The sequence below is a fragment of the Hippopotamus amphibius genome, chromosome 2 (genome assembly GCF_030028045.1).
Source record: "Hippopotamus amphibius kiboko isolate mHipAmp2 chromosome 2, mHipAmp2.hap2, whole genome shotgun sequence".
Taxonomy (NCBI): Eukaryota; Metazoa; Chordata; class Mammalia; order Artiodactyla; family Hippopotamidae; genus Hippopotamus; species Hippopotamus amphibius.
Window position 1 is genome coordinate 137,403,168 of NC_080187.1, and position 18,447 is coordinate 137,421,614.

Here is an 18,447-nt window from a genome sequence, read left to right on the forward strand (position 1 = left end):
TTATCCTAATAAGGTGTCTGGTAAGGTCATCATGGTTAGTTTCAGCTCTCCTCTGGGAGCAGCTGGCAGTGAATGGAGTCAGATGCCCTACTCTCACCCACCAAACACCAGCTGTCCACTTCCGCCAAGTCTCCCCCACAACACTTCTCCCATCTGACCCCCCAACTGCTTCCCTCATCCTCACAAGTTCTCCCTTCACAGGCTTCTACGACACCTTCCTTGTGAGACCTTCTGGCTTTAACAACTGCTTACTCCAGAGTCTCCTACGCACTGCCATTAGGTGAAGCTTTCTAGATGAAATACTGTTTCCCCCCTGCTGCTCTGCTCAGGAGAGTAGGCTTACCAACAACCACAGCATAAAGTCAAAATACCCTTCAAGGTGTTCAAGACATACACACTTTTAATTAACTATACTCCAATATAAAATAAAAAGTTAGGACTTTCCTGGTGGCACATTAGTTAAGAATCCGCCTGCCAATGCAGGGGACATGGGTTCAAGCCCTGGTCCAGGAAGATCCCACATGCCGTGGAGCAACTAAGCCCGTGTGCCACAGCTGCTGAGGCTGTGCTCTAGAGCCCGTGAGCCACAACAACTGAGCCTGAGTGCCACAACTACTGAAGCCCATGCGCCCAGAGCCCGAGCTCTGCAACGAGAAGCCACAGCAATGAGAAGCCTGCGCACTGCAACGAAGACCCAACGCAGCCAAATAAACAAATAAATCTTTAAAAAAATAAGTTAAATAAAATTAAAAGTTAAAGAAAAAAAAAGACATACACACTGTGACCCACCAATATCACCTCCCTTTTTTCCAACCCTGAGGTCTGGTGGTCCTCCTACCGCACTATAAGAATATTTTTCTTTCAATATCTTTCATGGAAGGGCAATAACCTAGGCCCCCTTCTGTCTGTCTATCCAGCTCCAATCTATTTTTCAAGGACAGGGCACTTCAAGTACCACAGTTTCCTCTTGTTTTAAAACCTCTTCAATGATCCCTATGGTTCAGTGACTTCTACTTCTGGACATATTCTCTGCCACACTCACTTACCTTCAGCTACACACTGCTTTTCACAGATAGAGGTTTGGTGCCATGAATTTGAATGTCCACCTCTTCGAGAAAGAGGTCATGTCTTACATAAACTTTTCTTACTGAGGACCCACGCATACCAATTTACACAGGGCATGAATTCCAAAGAAAGAAAAGGATCTGTACAACCAATTTAGCAATAAAAGAGCCTATATATTTAGTTTATAACCTAGAATTCAGAGACACTCCTCTTTCCCATCACTTCTCTTTAAAGTGCTTTAATTCTTTCAAGTATTCTTCACAATATCTCTAAAACAGATATATCTAATTGTGTAAATAATATTAAAGAAGTCAACAAAGCCATTATACAACTCATCCTCTCCTTTTGTTTTATTTTCCTTTGATGTCAAGGTTAAGTCATCTTCTTTCACTTCAAAGTGGGAATTGTCGTTTACTTTTGCAGTATATTCTCTCCCCAACATCTATTTATGTGGCCAACCCTTTGTAGCAATACACCTTTCCCCTGAAAATTCAAAAGCCAGCAGTCACCACACCTTGCATTCTCTTGTCGGGATGGTTTTCGAGTTGTTCCGACTATGGAAGCTGTCGATGCAGCTCTGGAATTTCTTTCCAATCAAGGCTTCATCTTCCCAGCTGCACTCTGAGTAGGGCAGTCCCATCCATTTGCATAGATATTCAGGTTCGTTGGAAGGTGCCGGCTTCCGACTATGAGCTGTTTCACATATAAAAATGTACAGATCAGCAACTGTCAATTAAAGGAGAGGAGTGACAATGTTTTATGTATAACCAAGGAAACACCCCGTGGCAAAGCCAAAAATACTCTGCAAAACAGGAACTGCTCTTAAATGCTGAACAACATTTATAAGCAAGATTTCTCACTCACCTGGAAAATCTGTTTGACCCAGTGTAGATTTGCTCGTCTTCATAGCTAAATAAATGGAAAATTAGGTAAGTTATCACCGTAACCAAGAAAACAGTGACGTTTTAGGTCCTATGAATAAGAGTACACATATATTCTACTTTCTCGCATCTTAAACAAAGAAAAGAAAAAGCCGTCTTGTTATCATGGCCCTGTCTAGCACTCACCCTCTTTCTCTGTGCCCCCTTTACAACAAAGCTCCCCAGGGGAGTTGTTTTCATTCACCATCCCCTCACTCTCTTAAAGCCTCCCCATCAGGCCTGCACCCCCACCACCTCCATGGGTCCATCTCCCCAATGCCAGGCCTACTGCCAAGTTGAAGGATCAATTCCCGGTCCTGCCTGCCGGCAGCGCCTCCTCCTGCCCGAGCCATGGGAATCACCGGACTCCCAGCACACCTCCCTTCCCTGGCTCTCCCCCTATCCCACTGGCTGTCTTTTCTCACTCTCCTTTGCTGGTTTCTTCCTGACTTCCGAAAGCTGGAATGCCCTCAGACTTCTACGCTCACCATGTATACATTGCTTGATGATCTCATTCAACCTTAGGCTTTCAATACTATCTACATACCGATTAAGTTCTCAAACTTAAATCTCCAGCCTAGACTGAGAGTTCTAATCTTCAGACTTACATATGCTACAACCTTCACAATACTATCCACTTAGATGACTGAGAAGTATATCAAACTGACAAACAGCAAACTAAGCTCTTGATTTCCATCCCAAAAATCTGCTCTTCCCTTAATCTTTCTATTTCAGTAAACGGCACCTCTTATCTCCTATTTGCTCAGGTCAAGAATCTTGGCACCATCCTTGCCACCTCTTTCTCTTCCCCCATTTCCAAATCTACAAGCAAATCTTGTCAGCTTTTCCTTCAAAATAAATCTAGGCATCTGTCTAGTCTCCAAAAGTATACATACAAAAATTCATTTTTTAATATATTGAGTTGGCCAAAAAGTTTGTTCTGTAACATGTTACAGAAAAACCTGAACGAACTTTTTGGCCAACCCAATATACACATTACTCCCAAAACAAAAAGTTTTATCATTCCTGGAGCTCAAACACTGCTTAAATGAGTTTCCATGCACTTACCTATCACTCGTTCTACTATCTGATACTGTTTGTTCAGCTCTGAGGCTAGCTCTTGTTGGCAGTTGAAATATTCCACATCTTCAGGAGAAACCTTCCCTAACCTGGGCAGAAGACAGACAGAAAAGGTACATACTAATTAGATATGGGGGATCCATACACGTCTATCCCTGCAAAGTTAAGGTAGGAAAGGAAACTTAGTCTTCATGCTCATATGTCCCTTAGTAATCCTTTACTAATAGTTAGGCCAGAGATTTTAAGAAAAACAAGTAAGACTTGCAGAAAACACTGAAAACCTTAGACTACTGATAGGACACATCAGTTGTTCTCTCTGATGTGGCCTCATCATGAAGAAACCTAAAAATAACTATTCCGTGTGATGAATTCATGTGCTCTCATGTGATAAATTCATACATCTTAACAGACAAGGACACTAAAACTCTTCCAGATTGATAAGAAAACATGCCTTTTTTTCACATATGTATGCGCCTTAGGAGTGATTAAAAGTGGCTTTTTTAGAAAACCAGTTATTCACAGTTATAAAACCAGCAACTTGAAATTGAATACTACTGTAACTTTCAAGGATTCTTAAAATTCTAATCGCTTTACAAACTATCCATATCTTAGGGATACATGTTTTTTGCTTTTGACTCAAAGAAAAGAAATATCTCATTTACTTAAGTAGCATATTGTGCATAGTAATCAAACAGGAATTGGAACCCACTTGTCCCTATTCCTAACACAAAATCACCTGATCACATGACCCTGACTCTCATGCTCCAGGAAGAACGTCTGCTCCTTATTTGGCAGTTCAGGTGTGTGTTTTGGAGCCCCACATGTTTCTCAGATGCAACCTAATGTGTTCAAAGCTGTACGTAAACTAAAAACAACAGGCTACCACAGTTTCAGAACATTTCTGTCACATCATTTCTGTACACTGTGTGAAACCAAGATTAGTTTTAAGTATATCACAACCCAGAGAGTTCTAGAACATTAACTCCTGATGTCCAAGCTACCCCAGAACAACCACAGAAAGTAACAAGGTGCTTAAGTACATCAGCCTTAGACCCAGGCTGCCAGAATTCCAACCTTGGACCCTCTCACAGAGCTGCTGTCATACCTCACTCTTCCCACAAATAACATTTTGTTCAACAGTACAAATCTCATAGGATTACTGTGAGGATTAACGAGATCAGGTCTAAAAAATGCTCCAAAAGGTAGTTATTATTATTAAACTTTCCAGACTTCGTGGCTATACACAAAAATATATAGTTATCTTCAGGTCACAGTTATAAAACGTAATCATGGATGCCTCCACATTCATTCAGATGATAAAGGCAAAATTTGATATCCTAAATAGCTGTGTTCTCCATGGACTATTTAAAAACCTTCCCTTCCCCCAGGCTGCAAATACATTTCTTTTATCCAGGGCGGATAATGTACCATTGCTTGATTTCATCCTCTTTCTTCTTGAAGTTCTCTAGTTTTTTTAAGCCCTTCACTTTCTGCTGCTGTAAGGACTCTTCACTCTCCCACGTGCTATGGATATACGACCAGCCCTTCCACTTGATGAGGTACTGGACTTCGCCTTCATCCTTTTCAGAGTCAAAGTCGCCACTAGGGTCTCCATTAGCTTCAACTGCATATACAGTAGTAGAAGCTCCAGTGGCTGAAAAAGGATTTAAATTTTAAAGAGTATATTAAACCAGACACTGAAAAGCTTCCCAAGTACACAATTGCCTAAAGAGTCTCTTTTTGGATGAGACCAAAATCCTTTGACTTGAAATAAGCAGAAATTCACAAATAATACAGAATGAACATGATTAATAATTTCAAATATTTTCAGGATACAAACCCAATTTTTACAATTTAAAATATTCCAAAGTCTGCTGGTGAAATCAAAGATATCTTTGTATCCAAACACAATAAAAATGGAACAGCAATATCCTTTTGCTTTGGTCCCTACTAACTCAGAAAACAAATCTGTCTCTCCAGGAATATTAAGAACAAGGTAAGAAAATACAAAATCTCCCCAATTATTCAACCACCCAAAATTCCCTGTTAACTCTCTTAACCTCAAGTAAGGATGGATGAAAAAAAAGACGAAGAAAAATGAATTAGGTATCATTTTGATATCTCCTATATGGAAAGGTTACTTTAAAAAACTGAGCTATGAGATATCTCAATTTGGATATAAAAAAATTCTTCACTATTGCCCAAATATGTATTTAACCAGTTTGATATTTATCACAAGGAGATTCAAGAACAACCAACTAAAGGTAGATTTACTTAATGTTAATAAGAAAGAATCTCTGCTACATCACTGGTTTTTAAGATATTAAAATATCTTTAACCAGCTTAATTTTAAAATCTCAAAGACATATGGGACACAGTTTCTCCATGGGTCAGAAAACCTTCTACATTTCACAACAAATATGGGCATGGACTAAAATTGATCACTTCAGAGCTGAAAACGGAAAATTTGGGCCTTACTGAGCAGATATAAAAAGTAACTTGCTAGCTTCCAATGGCAGGGAAAGGGCACCAGGCACCACGTCTGGCCGCAGAGGTGGCAAGAAGCCCCTGAAACAACCCAAGAAGCAGGCTAAGGAGATGGACGAGGAAGATGAAGCATTCAAGCAGCAACAGAAAGAGGAGCAGGAGTAACTCAAGGAGCTGAAATTAAATGCCGTGGGGAAGGGTCCCTGGCCACAGGTGGAATGAGAAATCTGGCAAATCTTCAATAAGTGGTGCTGGGAAAACTGGACAGCTACATATAAAAGAATGAAATTGGAACACTCCCTAACACCATACACAAAAATAAACTCAAAATGGATTAAAGACCTAAATGTAAGGCCAGACACTATCAGACTCCTAGAGGAAAACATAGGAAGAACACGTTTTGACATAAATCACAGCAAGATCTTTTTTGACCCATCTCCTAGAGTAATGGAAATAAAAACAAAAATAAACAAGTGGGACCTAATGAAACTTCAAAGCTTCTGCACAGCAAAGGAAACTATAAGCACGACGAAAAGACAACCCTCAAGAGAACGGGAGAAAATATTCCCAAACAAATCAACAGAGAAAGGATTAATTTCCAAAATATATAAACAGTTCATCCAGCTCAATATCAAAAAAAACAAACAACCCAATTAAAATCTGGGCAGAAGACCTAAATAGGCATTTCTCCAAAGAAGACATACAGGTGGCCAAGAGGCACAATGAAAAGCTGTTCAACATCACTAATTATTAGAGAAATGCAAATCAAAACTACAATGAGGTATCACCTCACACCAGTCAGAATGGGCATCATCAGAAAATCTACCAACAATAAATGCTGGAGAGGGCGTGGAAAAAAGGGAACATTCTTGCACTGTTGATGGGAATGTAAACTGATACAGCCACTATGGAGAACAGTATGGTGGTTCCTTGAAAAACTAAAAACAGAGTTACCATATGACCCAACAATCCCACTGCTGGGCATATACCCAGAGAACAGTATAATTCAAAAAGACACATGCACTCCAATGTTCACTGCAGCACTATTTACAATAGCCAGGACATAGAAGCAACCTAAATGTCCATCAACGGATGAATGGATAAAGAAGATGTGGTACATATACACAATGGAATACTACTCAGTCGTAAAAAGGAACGAAATTGCGACAACTGTAGAGACATGGATGGACCTAGAGACTGTTATACAGAGTGAAGTGAGTCAGAAAGAGAAAAACAAATATCGTATATTAATGCATACATGTGGAATCTAGAAAAATGGTACAGATCAACTGGTTTGCAAGGCAGAAATAGAGACACAGATGTAGAGAACAAACATATGGACACCAAGTGGGGAAAGCGGGGAGGGTTGGAGGGGAATGAATTGGGACCTTGGGATTGCCATATATACATACTAATAAGAAAAAATATATCAAATTGTACTCTTTAAATATATGCAGTCTATTGTACGTCAAAGAAAAAAAAGAAAAAGAAATCCGGCAAAAAGTAAGCTGTTCCTTGTGCCTGAGGCAATGATGATCCTTAATTCTTTTCCTGCTCAAACATCTGGATTTCCTGCTATAACATCTGTTGCCTCCCACAGCAAGAATGAAGTGTTGTCTTCACATACCTCCTTTCTTTCCCAGCCTTGAATCCAAGACCTTCTCAATAGTTTCGCTATTATCCTGCTGCTCATCCACCCCTTCTCCAGTCATCTCGATGAGGTCGTCTGAGTCGGTCTCAAAGTCATCGTCTTCCTTGTAACTGCAGGAGGAGTAGCGTCGGATGAGTGAGAAACTGTCTTCTCAGGTTCACGCACCGCCATGCATAACACCATTACGACAAGGAGCCACACCCTTTTGGCTCCAACATGCGGTTTTGCAGATCAGCCACAATAAAGTGGGCTCAAAGTTCATTCTTTCTTCCTGCTTAAAGAATTAATGCCTGTTCATAGGTAGCTGCAGGAAGGCTAACTAACATTTCAAAACAAAAAACCGACAACAGTGATTTTTGTAAGCAAGACACAAAAAACTACTATAAGAACACTCCTATGTTTTCATTTTTTAATGAGATCATTACTATGTATAAACAAGGAAACAACTACAAAGAAAGAAAACGCATCATAAATGAAAAAAATTGCTAGTATTTCATGAGATAAAAGAGTAGCAACAGTTCTAAGATTGAATGTTATCAACCCTGCATTTTGACTCCCCATAAGAAGAACATGAAATTTAAGTATTCTCAAGTTATTGAGCATACTTCCTGGTAATAAAATATTAAAATGTAACCTTCCACCATCTATTAACAACAAATGGTTTAGGAGTTACACAAGAGCAAAACACCATCCCGGATGCAGCACAGCTGTGGGAGTAAAAACTGCTAAGCTACACATTAACATACTCAAAACCTACTCCTAGCTTTCAAGTTATTAGCTGGATACACTGAACAGGTTATTAATAACCTCAGGACTCAGCTTTACCATCTTTAAGTAGACCAAAAGAAACCTGCAAATCCTCTAAAAGGAAATTAAATGCCCTTTGATTCATATAAAGTAAAATATTTATGTTTGCATTATCTATTCCTTTATTTCATTTTCTAATAATGCTTCATATCCTATCATTAAGCTTGATAAGATTATTATATCCAAATAACAATACCCAAGCTGAAACTTAAAAGAATTTGTTTGATTCAAAGAGCAATTCAAAAGTGAGAATACAATCCAAATGTCCTTCCTGAAAAAGGATGTTATGAAATGAAGAAAACATCTACCACCTCAACGAAACATTACCCTGAACTGAAGCAGCTCTCTTCATAGGAATGAAGGCTTGATATGAGTTATCATTGCTCTTTCCACATTCCTGTTGGCCAGAACTATTCTTTTTGCGAACCCTGACCAGACTTTCAAATACAACCTCAAGACCCAGGTCATTATTTTTACCTATCAAATGCCTAATCCTGGACTTACAAGAATCAAGCTCTAGCCAACTCCACTACCACCCTCCTTCACACGAATGAAAACCTTCTGGGGCATCACCTACCTAACATTTTTAGCTGCTCTGCGGCGAGTCTGCCTTTTGGGAGCTTCATCATCTTCATCCTCGTCATCAGAAGAATCCTGCTTTTTCCTCTTTCCACGCTGACTCTTAGGTGGCTTTTTAACCCGAGGTTTGGGCACTGTTCTAAAATGAGAAAAGAGAAAATGGCAACGTCCTTATTTTATCATTTGGTGTCTACTTTAAATCTATATAATTGTATTTCCCAGAGCAGGGTTCACGTGTGGGGATTCACCAGGGGAATGTTAGACATGAACATTCCTAGGTTCCACTCCCTGAGGTTCTAATTCACTGGAAATCTGCCTCACTAGAAACACTAAAGTGATTCTACTTCTGATACCCTTCAGTCATTTACAGGAGATATAGTCAGCCCTCTTTATCTGTGGGTTCCACATCCAAGGATTCAACCAACCATGGATCAAAAATATATCTGGGTAAAAAAAAATTCCACAAAGTTCCAAAATGCTAAATTTGAATTTGCTGAGCATTAGCAGCTATTTACATAGCATTTACAGGGTATTAGGTATTCAGTAATCAACAGATGATTAAAAGCATATGGGAGGAGGTGCATAGGTTATATGAAAATACTACAGCACTTTCTTTCTATAAGAAAGGGACTTGAGCATTCGCAGATTCTGGTATCTCCGGGGGTCCTGGAACTAATTCCCAGCAGGGATGAAGGGACAACTGTATTGTGCGTTCTGAGGCCATGGTTCTCAGCCGTCCCTCAGGATCTCCTGACATAAAAATACAGATGCAGCATGTTGCTGATGGCAGCTCTTTGGTGGAAAATTTGGAAATATCTATTGAAGCTACAAATATAACAATTTTACTTCTGGAAATTGACTTTATAGGTATAAACTGATACTGGCACAGAAAGGTATTCACTGTGGTATCTGCAATAACAAAAGATTAGAAAAACTAAACATTTGTCAACTGGGAACTAGTTCAATAAACAGAAAACTATGCAACCATAAAAAAGGGGGGGGGGGAGTTTTCTGTGCATTGATAAGGAAAGATCTCCAAGATAATGAAAGAAAAATACCAAAGAAAATGCATGGAATGCTATCATCTGTATAAAAGAAGTAAAGCACAAGAAATAACTACACATATATTTTTCTTCTATGTACATAAAATATACCAGGAAGACTACCTGAGAGAGTAGGTAGTACCCTGCCACAGACCAATGGAACAGACTGAGGAGGTGGCCCCTCTGGTGACTCCCCTGCAGCCAGGACTGAGAGCCACAGTTTAGGAGCTCTAATGAGGAAATCTCCAAGTGCTCCGTCAGTGGTATAACGGTGAAAGGAGAAAAAGGGAGTCGGAAACTCACAAGCACAGCCATCTGTTTCTTTCATGCCTGTCATAACCAACTATACAGACAGATAATCAGAGATTCCGTAAATGATGGGCAAAATCTAAAAGACAGAACTGGAGTGGATTCCAGTCCTGAGAACTGAAACTCAGAAGAAAGGAGATAAAACTCATGGATAAAGTTCCCTGCTGGGTGGGAGGTGAGGGGGCAGGTAAAACATCCTAAACCAGGGATAGACAAATGTTTGCTGTAAATGGCCAGAGAATGAATATTTTTTACTTTCCCAGACAAGAGGCAAAGTTGAGGCCACTACATAGGTACTTACATATAAAACAAGAGAAAATAAATTTTAACAAATATTTTATTGACAAAATTCAAAATAAAATAATAATCATTGAGTACACGTTTTTTGTGATACAACATCTACTAATGAGAAAAGCAGAATTCTTTTTGGAGGGATAACATTTCACTTAATTAGGGTTCAAATTTAGCATTCCCTATCACCAACCTATAAATATCCACCTATAAAAGCTATATGGAGCTCACAGGCCATACACAAATAGATGATGAGTGTGATCTGGCCCAAAGGCAATATCTGCCAACCCCGTCCTAAGCCATACAGAAAGGAGGTAAATTCTAGAATTCCTGCGGCCTCTCTGCCTCCTGCCTTCCTTTTCCCCACCAACCAGTACCTTCTGTCGCCATCTGTTTGATCAAAAATTACCAGTTTCCTCTCATCTCCACCAACTTTCTTCTCTGCACAGACTCTCTGCTTAATGCTATACAGAGTATATGGACAGGATAATAAACAGTAAAGTAGGCTTTCAACCAGCCAACTCAACTTAAGAATTAGTTCTCCCAAAAAGAACTTGTATACTAGTCAAACACACAGGGAGCTTTTTTTAAGAGTAGAAGATACGTTCACTCCTCACAACTAGTCCACCTGGAGTATGAAACAGTAAGATTCACTCTGAGCTATATACCATGCAAACACACACAATCAAAGCAGCTCAGTCATCTGATTACTTGCTAACGATGCAGGCTGGCTAGAAGTTAGCCAGACATTCAAAATCTGGAAGCACAATACACTGTACCCCATCAATTAAGGCCCTCATGCTAGCACTACATCATCCTTCTCAATCTAACACAAACTGAGCTCAACCAGAAGCAGAGACGTTCAAGCAAACACTGCACCTTCTGGGGACAGGTCTTCTGGCTTTCACTTTTTTTTGCTCTGGTTCGCTCTCTGCACTGGTGCCTTGTTCCTGTTCATCTTCTGAGGGCTCCCGCTTCCATTTTTCTCTGTGATCAAAAGCAAAGCAAAATTTTTTTTTTTCTAAAAGAATTCTTCAAGATTCTTTGGCTTGAAGAATCTGACAAAACGAATTTCAATCTGTTTAGCCAAAAAGGCAGAACATGTATTTTTAGATATTACGCTAAAAGGCTTGTTCTAGCGCCATTTAAATTTTGGTTGTGTTCCTATCTGGGCTGTGTGATATCTATTATTATTTTATATCTGGTACCAAAAATGAATGAAAATGGAAGTCAAGGCTGTGTTTTTTTAAACTATTTGTTCTGAGAAAAAAAAAGGCTGCTGAATCTCTAATACTGTTTTTATTTACTACTATCAGTGCTGAGGTTGAAGCCGTAATATGTATCAGGGGTTCTCAAATTTCAGCAGGGATCAGAACCACCTCAAGGGCTTGTTCAAAGAGATTTCTGGGCCACAGCCAGTTTCTGATTCAGCAGATCTAACGTGAGGCCTAAAAATTTGAATGTTAACAAATTCAGATGACGCTGATACTGGTGAGAGACTTCCGTGAGAACTGCTATACTAATTATTTTAACATGTTTAGAGTATATTGAGAAAATAATCCCTAAAATTATTTTTCAATGATAAACCTACCACCTAATAACTAAATAACCTATTCAGCCAATGAAGTAGTTTTAAATAATTATTAAATACAGTAGGTGTTCTTCTGCTCCTCGAGATCATAGAAGACTTGGGAGATCCATACCCTATAGGTGCCCTACTATTCCCAAACAGTTTTGAAGTTTACTTGAAGACCAAACAAGACAGCACAGGAACTCAGCTCATTTCTCACCTGCAGGGAAGAAGGAAGGAACACATATAATAGCTACTGGGCATGAAATATCTAGGGGGGAAAAGAACTTAACAGGCAAGAACCTGGGGTTTCTCTCTAAACAGTTACCATTGTGCCTCTAGGTCTGTGTGTAGAAAATGAGGTTATGCTAAAGACAACTGCTGCCGAACTGCAAAGTCAAATCAATATTCTTCATGAGAGAATAAGTCAAAGTAATAGTGGAAGAACCCTCCTAAAAGGTCCAAAAGCAATCCTACACTTGAATTAGTGGAAACGTTAGGGGAAAAATGTTTTTCAAGCCTTCAGTGAAAAGGCAGTGGAGCAATTTCACATACATTTCTGAAGTTCTACTGGCACTACTGTTTCATATCCATTTACCTAATAGTAGGTAAGCAGGGTATCTTTGTACCAGAGCTTAGCACAAAGGCAGGCAAATGGAGACACATCTTTGTTAAATAAAGAAATAAAGAATGAGTCCTATCAGTCTGTCAGATAGGTAGGGTGCTTTTGGAAGCAGAATGGTAAGATATTAAGGCCTACTATTGTCACCTAATATCCTTCACTCTCTCTTTAAACCAAACTATACCCTGGGCACCAGCTTTATTCTCCCTCCCTAGAGTCGCATACAATAAATGTCTGCTAAAGAATCCAAGGAACACATGGTGATGGCCAGGAAGGAAAAAGGAAGATGCTTCCAACAACTGGGAGATTGGCACCTAAGGCTACAGTCTCCCTTGGGCCAAGTCCAGAACAGTTTACCCTTTAGAAGGAACTCACACAGTCAAACTGGAAAGAAGTAGTTTCACAGGAAACAAGCTTGAAAGAACATGCACATAAGACCTAAGGGAGAGCAGATCAGATGAGAAAGATCTACAATCAGTATTATGTGTAACTTAAATAACTCTGACAGGAATTGAGAATCTATTAACAGAGTAACTAATGAGGTCCACTTCTATAACTTTAGGAGACTAAAATGGCAGTAAACACTGAGAGAACAGACGTTGAGTCTAGAATTTTCCAGTTAAACTGCAGATTTGTAGACTTACAGAGAACCAGGAGGACTTAGAATCTTCCAATATAAGAAGGCACAAAAACTTAGCTAATTATCTGGTCCAAAGGCCTCTTCCCAGGTAGGGGGAAACTCAAGCCCAGGAAGAACTAGCTGTTTGGTACATGTCAAACCCTCAGCCCTGCTGCTCTCAACTACAACTCACTGAAGACCACAGAATCTGGAAACACTAAAGCCAGGCTTACACATTCTGGGAGGATCTGAACAATCAGAGGCTTAAAAGATCTAAGTGAGTTTTAAGTATGTATAATTGAATTGGTTGGACTATTTCAAATTTCATTTCAATTTTCAAGAATAGAGGGAAAAAAAGTAAGTTAGGACCAGCAATGCTAAGTCATTCTATATAAGAGGGAAAGTGAAAAGGGCAATCAATTACAAAAAGATTACTGCCCAACCCTGGCTCTCCAACAGGTGAAACTGAAGTCCACTCCTAGTTTGCCAGCTTCTCATGTAATGCAAATTTTATGAGGAAGACTCTCTGACTAAGCCGTACATCATAAGCTGGGCTACAATGAAAAGAAGTCTAAAACGTGAGATCGTGATTAAAATATTTTTCATACATTAAAGGAGACTTGAATTGCCAGATCCAGCTCTAAGAAGCCATCAATGGGATTCTCTAAATGGGAATCAATGGAATTTCTGCCAAAATTTTCGGAACTGGGGAGAAAAATACTGATATTTGGCCACTGAGGCAATATAAATAAGATAGGAAAAAGTCAGAATGCAAGTTAACTGGGTACACTTTTCTTCCTTTGCTAGAAAAAAAAGGGGCTGGTAGGACACAAATCAAATCCAAACAACTGCAAAGGAGGGAATGAACAAAAGCCATTTTAAAATAAAATGGGCCTGAACTCTGGCCAAGAGCCACTGAGACTTCGTATTAACTGTGTCTAAGAGCTCAAAGAAGGGAATTCCTTTCTCCTCCACTTTAGAAGGCAGGTAAGGAGAAGTGGGAATTGCCTGCTTTAATTTCACTGATATTCAGTAGGTTTTCCCAAAGAGGACAGCTTTCAGGACCAAGTCCCAATGAAGAAAGGAAATCTGGGCTAAAAAGGATCCTCTTCCACTGTGTCACAGGACGGTGATAGACTTCCAATTCCAAGCACCGGAAAGGAAGAAATAACTACAATCCTGGGAGAATAACTTCAAGTGATTACAGCTGAAATATTTTTTTTAATTTCAGTTGGGAGAGAGGGTTCTGGAACCACTGAACAGTGGGGTTAAGCACTGCTGGGACCGTAACGTTATCAGGATAACATTAACAGGGACTGCATGAAAAAAGGGTTCGGTGATCAAAACAGCGTGAGTGGGTACGGTAAAACTCAACATTTTATTTGTTTGTATGACTTTCATTCAGGGATAACAATCTCCAACACCCACTAGGGCCAGGTAAGGGCTGAAAATTGGGTCCAACGGAGAACTCATGGCCTCTCCAAAGGTTACAAAGACCGCTGTTACAAGGTACAGCACTGACAGCTTTCCTCAAAAACTAGAAATCTAGATTCTTACATACCATCTCTCAATTTTGAACATTGCCAACTAATTCAAAAAATGTTTTCCGCTTCTAAGCTTTTATAATGCTAATTCACATGACTCAAGGGGAGTTAGTCCCTTCTAAGATTGTATTCTTCAAAGGCGTCAATGTCATAAAAGCAAAGCAAGTCTGAGAAAGTGCTCTAGAGTAATGAAACCTGACAACTTATGCAACATCTAACTGTAGATTGGATCCTGTACTTGGGGTGGAAAAATATTATAAAAGACATTACTGGGTTTACTGACAAAATGGGAATATAAATTAGACAAAAGTATTGTAGTGATATTCTCCTTTTAAAAACTTTAAAATCTGTGATGCAATCTGCAGGGTTTCAGAAAAACATTTCCCTATGCTAATATTTCAAAATTTCCAATCCCTTTGAGTGAGTCTCTCAATTCTAAAATTCATGTGCCCACATACTAGTTTGTCATCCTTGCTCAGGTCACAGAGGCCCCTGCAGTCCTGTGCCTTGCAACCTGAGTCTTAACAGCTGTAGGACCTCCTCTAATTAATGTTACTAATTAAACTGACTCAAGAGAAGAGGTCCCTAGCACTAGCACTCTCCAGCAGCCCTGAGTGTGACAAGAAGTGAGGCCAGCCAAGGGCCCAAACAAACAAGCATGAGAACCTCCGCGGATGGTAAGTTCCTAAGGAAGAGCCCAGGGGTAGAAAAGCAGCATCACAGAAGACACACATCCCCCACAAGGAATGAAAAGGTTCTACTCAAGGGAAAGAAAGGTCCATGAAGCCCTCTGAGAGTTGCCAACTTTGGAGAGCTCTCAGGATTGATAAGAGAGGGAAAATAAATACAGAAGCCGGTCAAAAAAATAAGTCTGATGTATTTCAGGGGGGCTGAAAAACTGTAGGGCTTCTACACACCCAGATAAAGTCATCAAAATGAGGAGTTCAGGGACTTCCCCAGCGGTCCAGCGGTTAAGACTCCGCACTTCCGCTGCAGGGGATGCAGGTTCAATCCTAGTCAGGGAACTAATGTGGCATGGCAGAAAGAAAAAAAAAAAATCAGAGCTCAGGTTTTCAAGTACAGCACCATTTAGATTCCAACCAAGAGACCAGAAGAATGTAGCCACTCGGTGGAGGAAAAAGCACGCACATGGACTTCCCAAAAGCCCCCAAAAGGCCATCAGCCTGGAAAGTCAAGAACAGTCTCCAGAGCAGGTCCTGGGACTAGGGAAAAACAAGAGCCTTCTGAGCTGCCAAGAAGTACAGGCTTCCCCACAGGTATCATTTCTCCCACTCTAACGAAATATTTAAAACACAAATGAAAACTGAATGCCCTCTGGGCAGAGCAATATCAAACCCTCCTTAGCATAGTTTCTAATAACTCTGTTAGGTCAGCAGAATAACCATTACTCTATTTTGGAGAGGTGGAAATGGATTTTTAAAACTCACATTACTTTGCTTTAGGCCAAATACTTAGATTAAGGATGACTAATACTTGAAAACAGAGAATATATAACTGGGGCTCTCAGTGGGAGCCAAGGACAGCTGTTTACCATGAGAACCCCCGAATCTGTGTGCAGAGTTTTGAGCATTTTTCTGAAGAGACGGGCTGCAGAACTCAGTTTGTCAAAGGGATCCACACATCCCCCATAAAAAGATTTTTTTTAATTATTTCTCCCAAAAACGAAAAAAAAGTCAAATTTTTTTTTAACCATAAGTAGAATTTTTAAAGTTTTAAAATAACAAATATATAATCTATATCATATAGGGAATTTCACATTAAGCCCATAAATTAAAATTTTCTAGCTTACGAACTGCAATAGTAAATACATGGAAAGAACATTGTGAAATTTCATACTAAAATGGGGTGTCCCACCAATATGATTTTGCCATGCCAACACAAAGAACAAATGAAAAGGAAAAACAGCCAATCTAAAGGTGTTCCTGGCTTAACTGGAATAGAATGCCAAATGCCTACATGTTTGGTATTTGTGCACATTTTTAAGAAAAAAAATAATTGGGCTAATTGGGCAAATCGGATGGAATAGCTGGGGTTTGCCCCAAAAAGTAGCCCAACACCTACATTTGAAAAACTAAGAATCCTGGACTTCAAACGCCACTGCTGCTGCTGCTGCAGCAGACTCAGATGGACAGAAACCCAAGTTAGCATGAGAAAGCAGTGGACTCTGGGACCTGCGGTGCACTACAGACACAGGGAAGGCGTCCCAGAAATGCTCACATGTTCCAAACTACCAAATCAAGTCATTTCCCCCATGAAAGACTTACTGTTTTTTCAGCTGCCTCTGGCCTCTTCTCTTGGGGCTCCCACTCTCAGACCCGCTACTTGCCTTCAGTGTGTGAGGGGGGAAAAACGGTTACAGACTTTAATGCACAGTTCTTAGGGATAACACTACCCCCTGGTTCAACAGTCTACTCAACATAACATTATTCAATATGAACTTTTAGACAGAAAGAAACCTAAGCATCTGCTTGGTGGTGCTCACTCTTCTTTCACTTTGAAAATTAATTTGTCTGTTACTGCTGAATTACCTCTAACGCCAGGGAAGAGTTTTTTCAGCTTGACTTCTGAAAGAACACAGTCCAATAAAATTTTCTGTGATGACAGAAATGCCCTGTATCTGCAATGGCCCACAGAGCAGCCAGGAGCCACATGTGACTAAGCCCCTGAAATGTGGCTGGTGTGACCAAGGAACGCATTTTTCATTTTACTTAAATTTAATTAATTCACATTTTAGAAGACACATGTCTAGTGGTGACCATACTGGGTGCTGCAGATACAGAATGTCACACAAAAACGCCACACAACATTTAGTGTGCTGTTAAGGTAGTGACCACCGACCTGTTTCATTTCAGACTTCACTGAAGAACATGTTCAGTCATGAGCCGGCAGCGCTCTGCTAACGGTGCGAGGCCAAGTAAGTTTACAGTCACAGACAATCTGACCAACAACTCTTTTTTCCCCCAAGTTAAGTAAATTGATCAACTACTCCCACTGCTGTTAGTCTTGTGCCCTACAGAGAATGTGTTAATTTATATACAAAAGGGAAATGACTTACACACCACGTGGTTGATTATAACAAACATGGAAAAAGAAAGCTAAGGTACACCAGCTCAGAGGTCACTCAAAATACAACACTATAAATGCAATGCAGGTGTTACGGTCAATTACATTTTTAAAGTATACTTACTACCCCAAACTCACTAACCTTTGGCTACTAATATTTAACTCTCATCAGAAGGATGTTATATAGTTAAGAATAGCAAAGTCCTCCTAAGAATACAGAGAGGGGACATTTCACTGAGACACCAAAGAACACCTCTTCAGAATATAGTGTATAAACCTAACATAGCAGTACAACAGAGGATTTCTGCAAAAACATCACACAAACTGAGAAAAGGTCTACTTCTATAGAAACAACCACCCAGTACGTAACACTAATTTTAAAAATCATCAATTTATCCAACCTGACAATTTGATCAGAGAGTAAATTGGTGTTAAACATTTTATACTGCACAATAAAAATGACCTGGGAAACCAAATTTAAAGAATTTAGGTAAAATAAAATCTATTACTTAAGTTAAGCAAACTCTTTCCTTTCTCAGCAGTAGCTCTGAAACTACTTCCATTGTCACATTTGCTTAGATCCAGTTAACAAAATCTAGAAGACTTAGAAACTAGATATTTTAAAAAGTAAACTTCTTGCTATCATCAACTATATTACGAGAAACATTTAAAAAAAAAAGAAAGAAATTGAGGTCAATTCTATATAATACTCTAACACTCTACTAAAGCATTCACTATGACATGATCTTTCTGGTACTTTTCTTTCTTTAAAAGCC

At 39.6% G+C, this 18,447-nt stretch overlaps 1 protein-coding gene across 9 annotated transcripts in view; it reads right to left on the minus strand.

Annotated features, from left to right (window-relative positions):
- The window catches only part of CHD2 (chromodomain helicase DNA binding protein 2), a 116,274-nt gene that overhangs the window by 75,996 nt on the left and 21,831 nt on the right, over nt 1-18,447 (minus strand). For 4 of the 9 annotated variants that reach the window (XM_057719808.1, XM_057719802.1, XM_057719801.1 and 1 more), the window contains exons 5-12: nt 16,873-16,934; nt 11,112-11,219; nt 8,588-8,728; nt 7,180-7,313; nt 4,494-4,719; nt 3,054-3,154; nt 1,930-1,974; nt 1,580-1,791 (exon numbers count right to left, since the gene is read on the minus strand). In XM_057719808.1, the coding sequence (XP_057575791.1) occupies nt 1,580-1,791; nt 1,930-1,974; nt 3,054-3,154; nt 4,494-4,719; nt 7,180-7,313; nt 8,588-8,728; nt 11,112-11,219; nt 16,873-16,934 (1,029 nt within the window). The remainder of the gene's footprint in view (nt 1-1,579; nt 1,792-1,929; nt 1,975-3,053; nt 3,155-4,493; nt 4,720-7,179; nt 7,314-8,587; nt 8,729-11,111; nt 11,220-16,872; nt 16,935-18,447) is intronic. The other 5 variants (XM_057719805.1, XM_057719804.1, XM_057719809.1 and 2 more) reach the window with 3 other exon arrangements.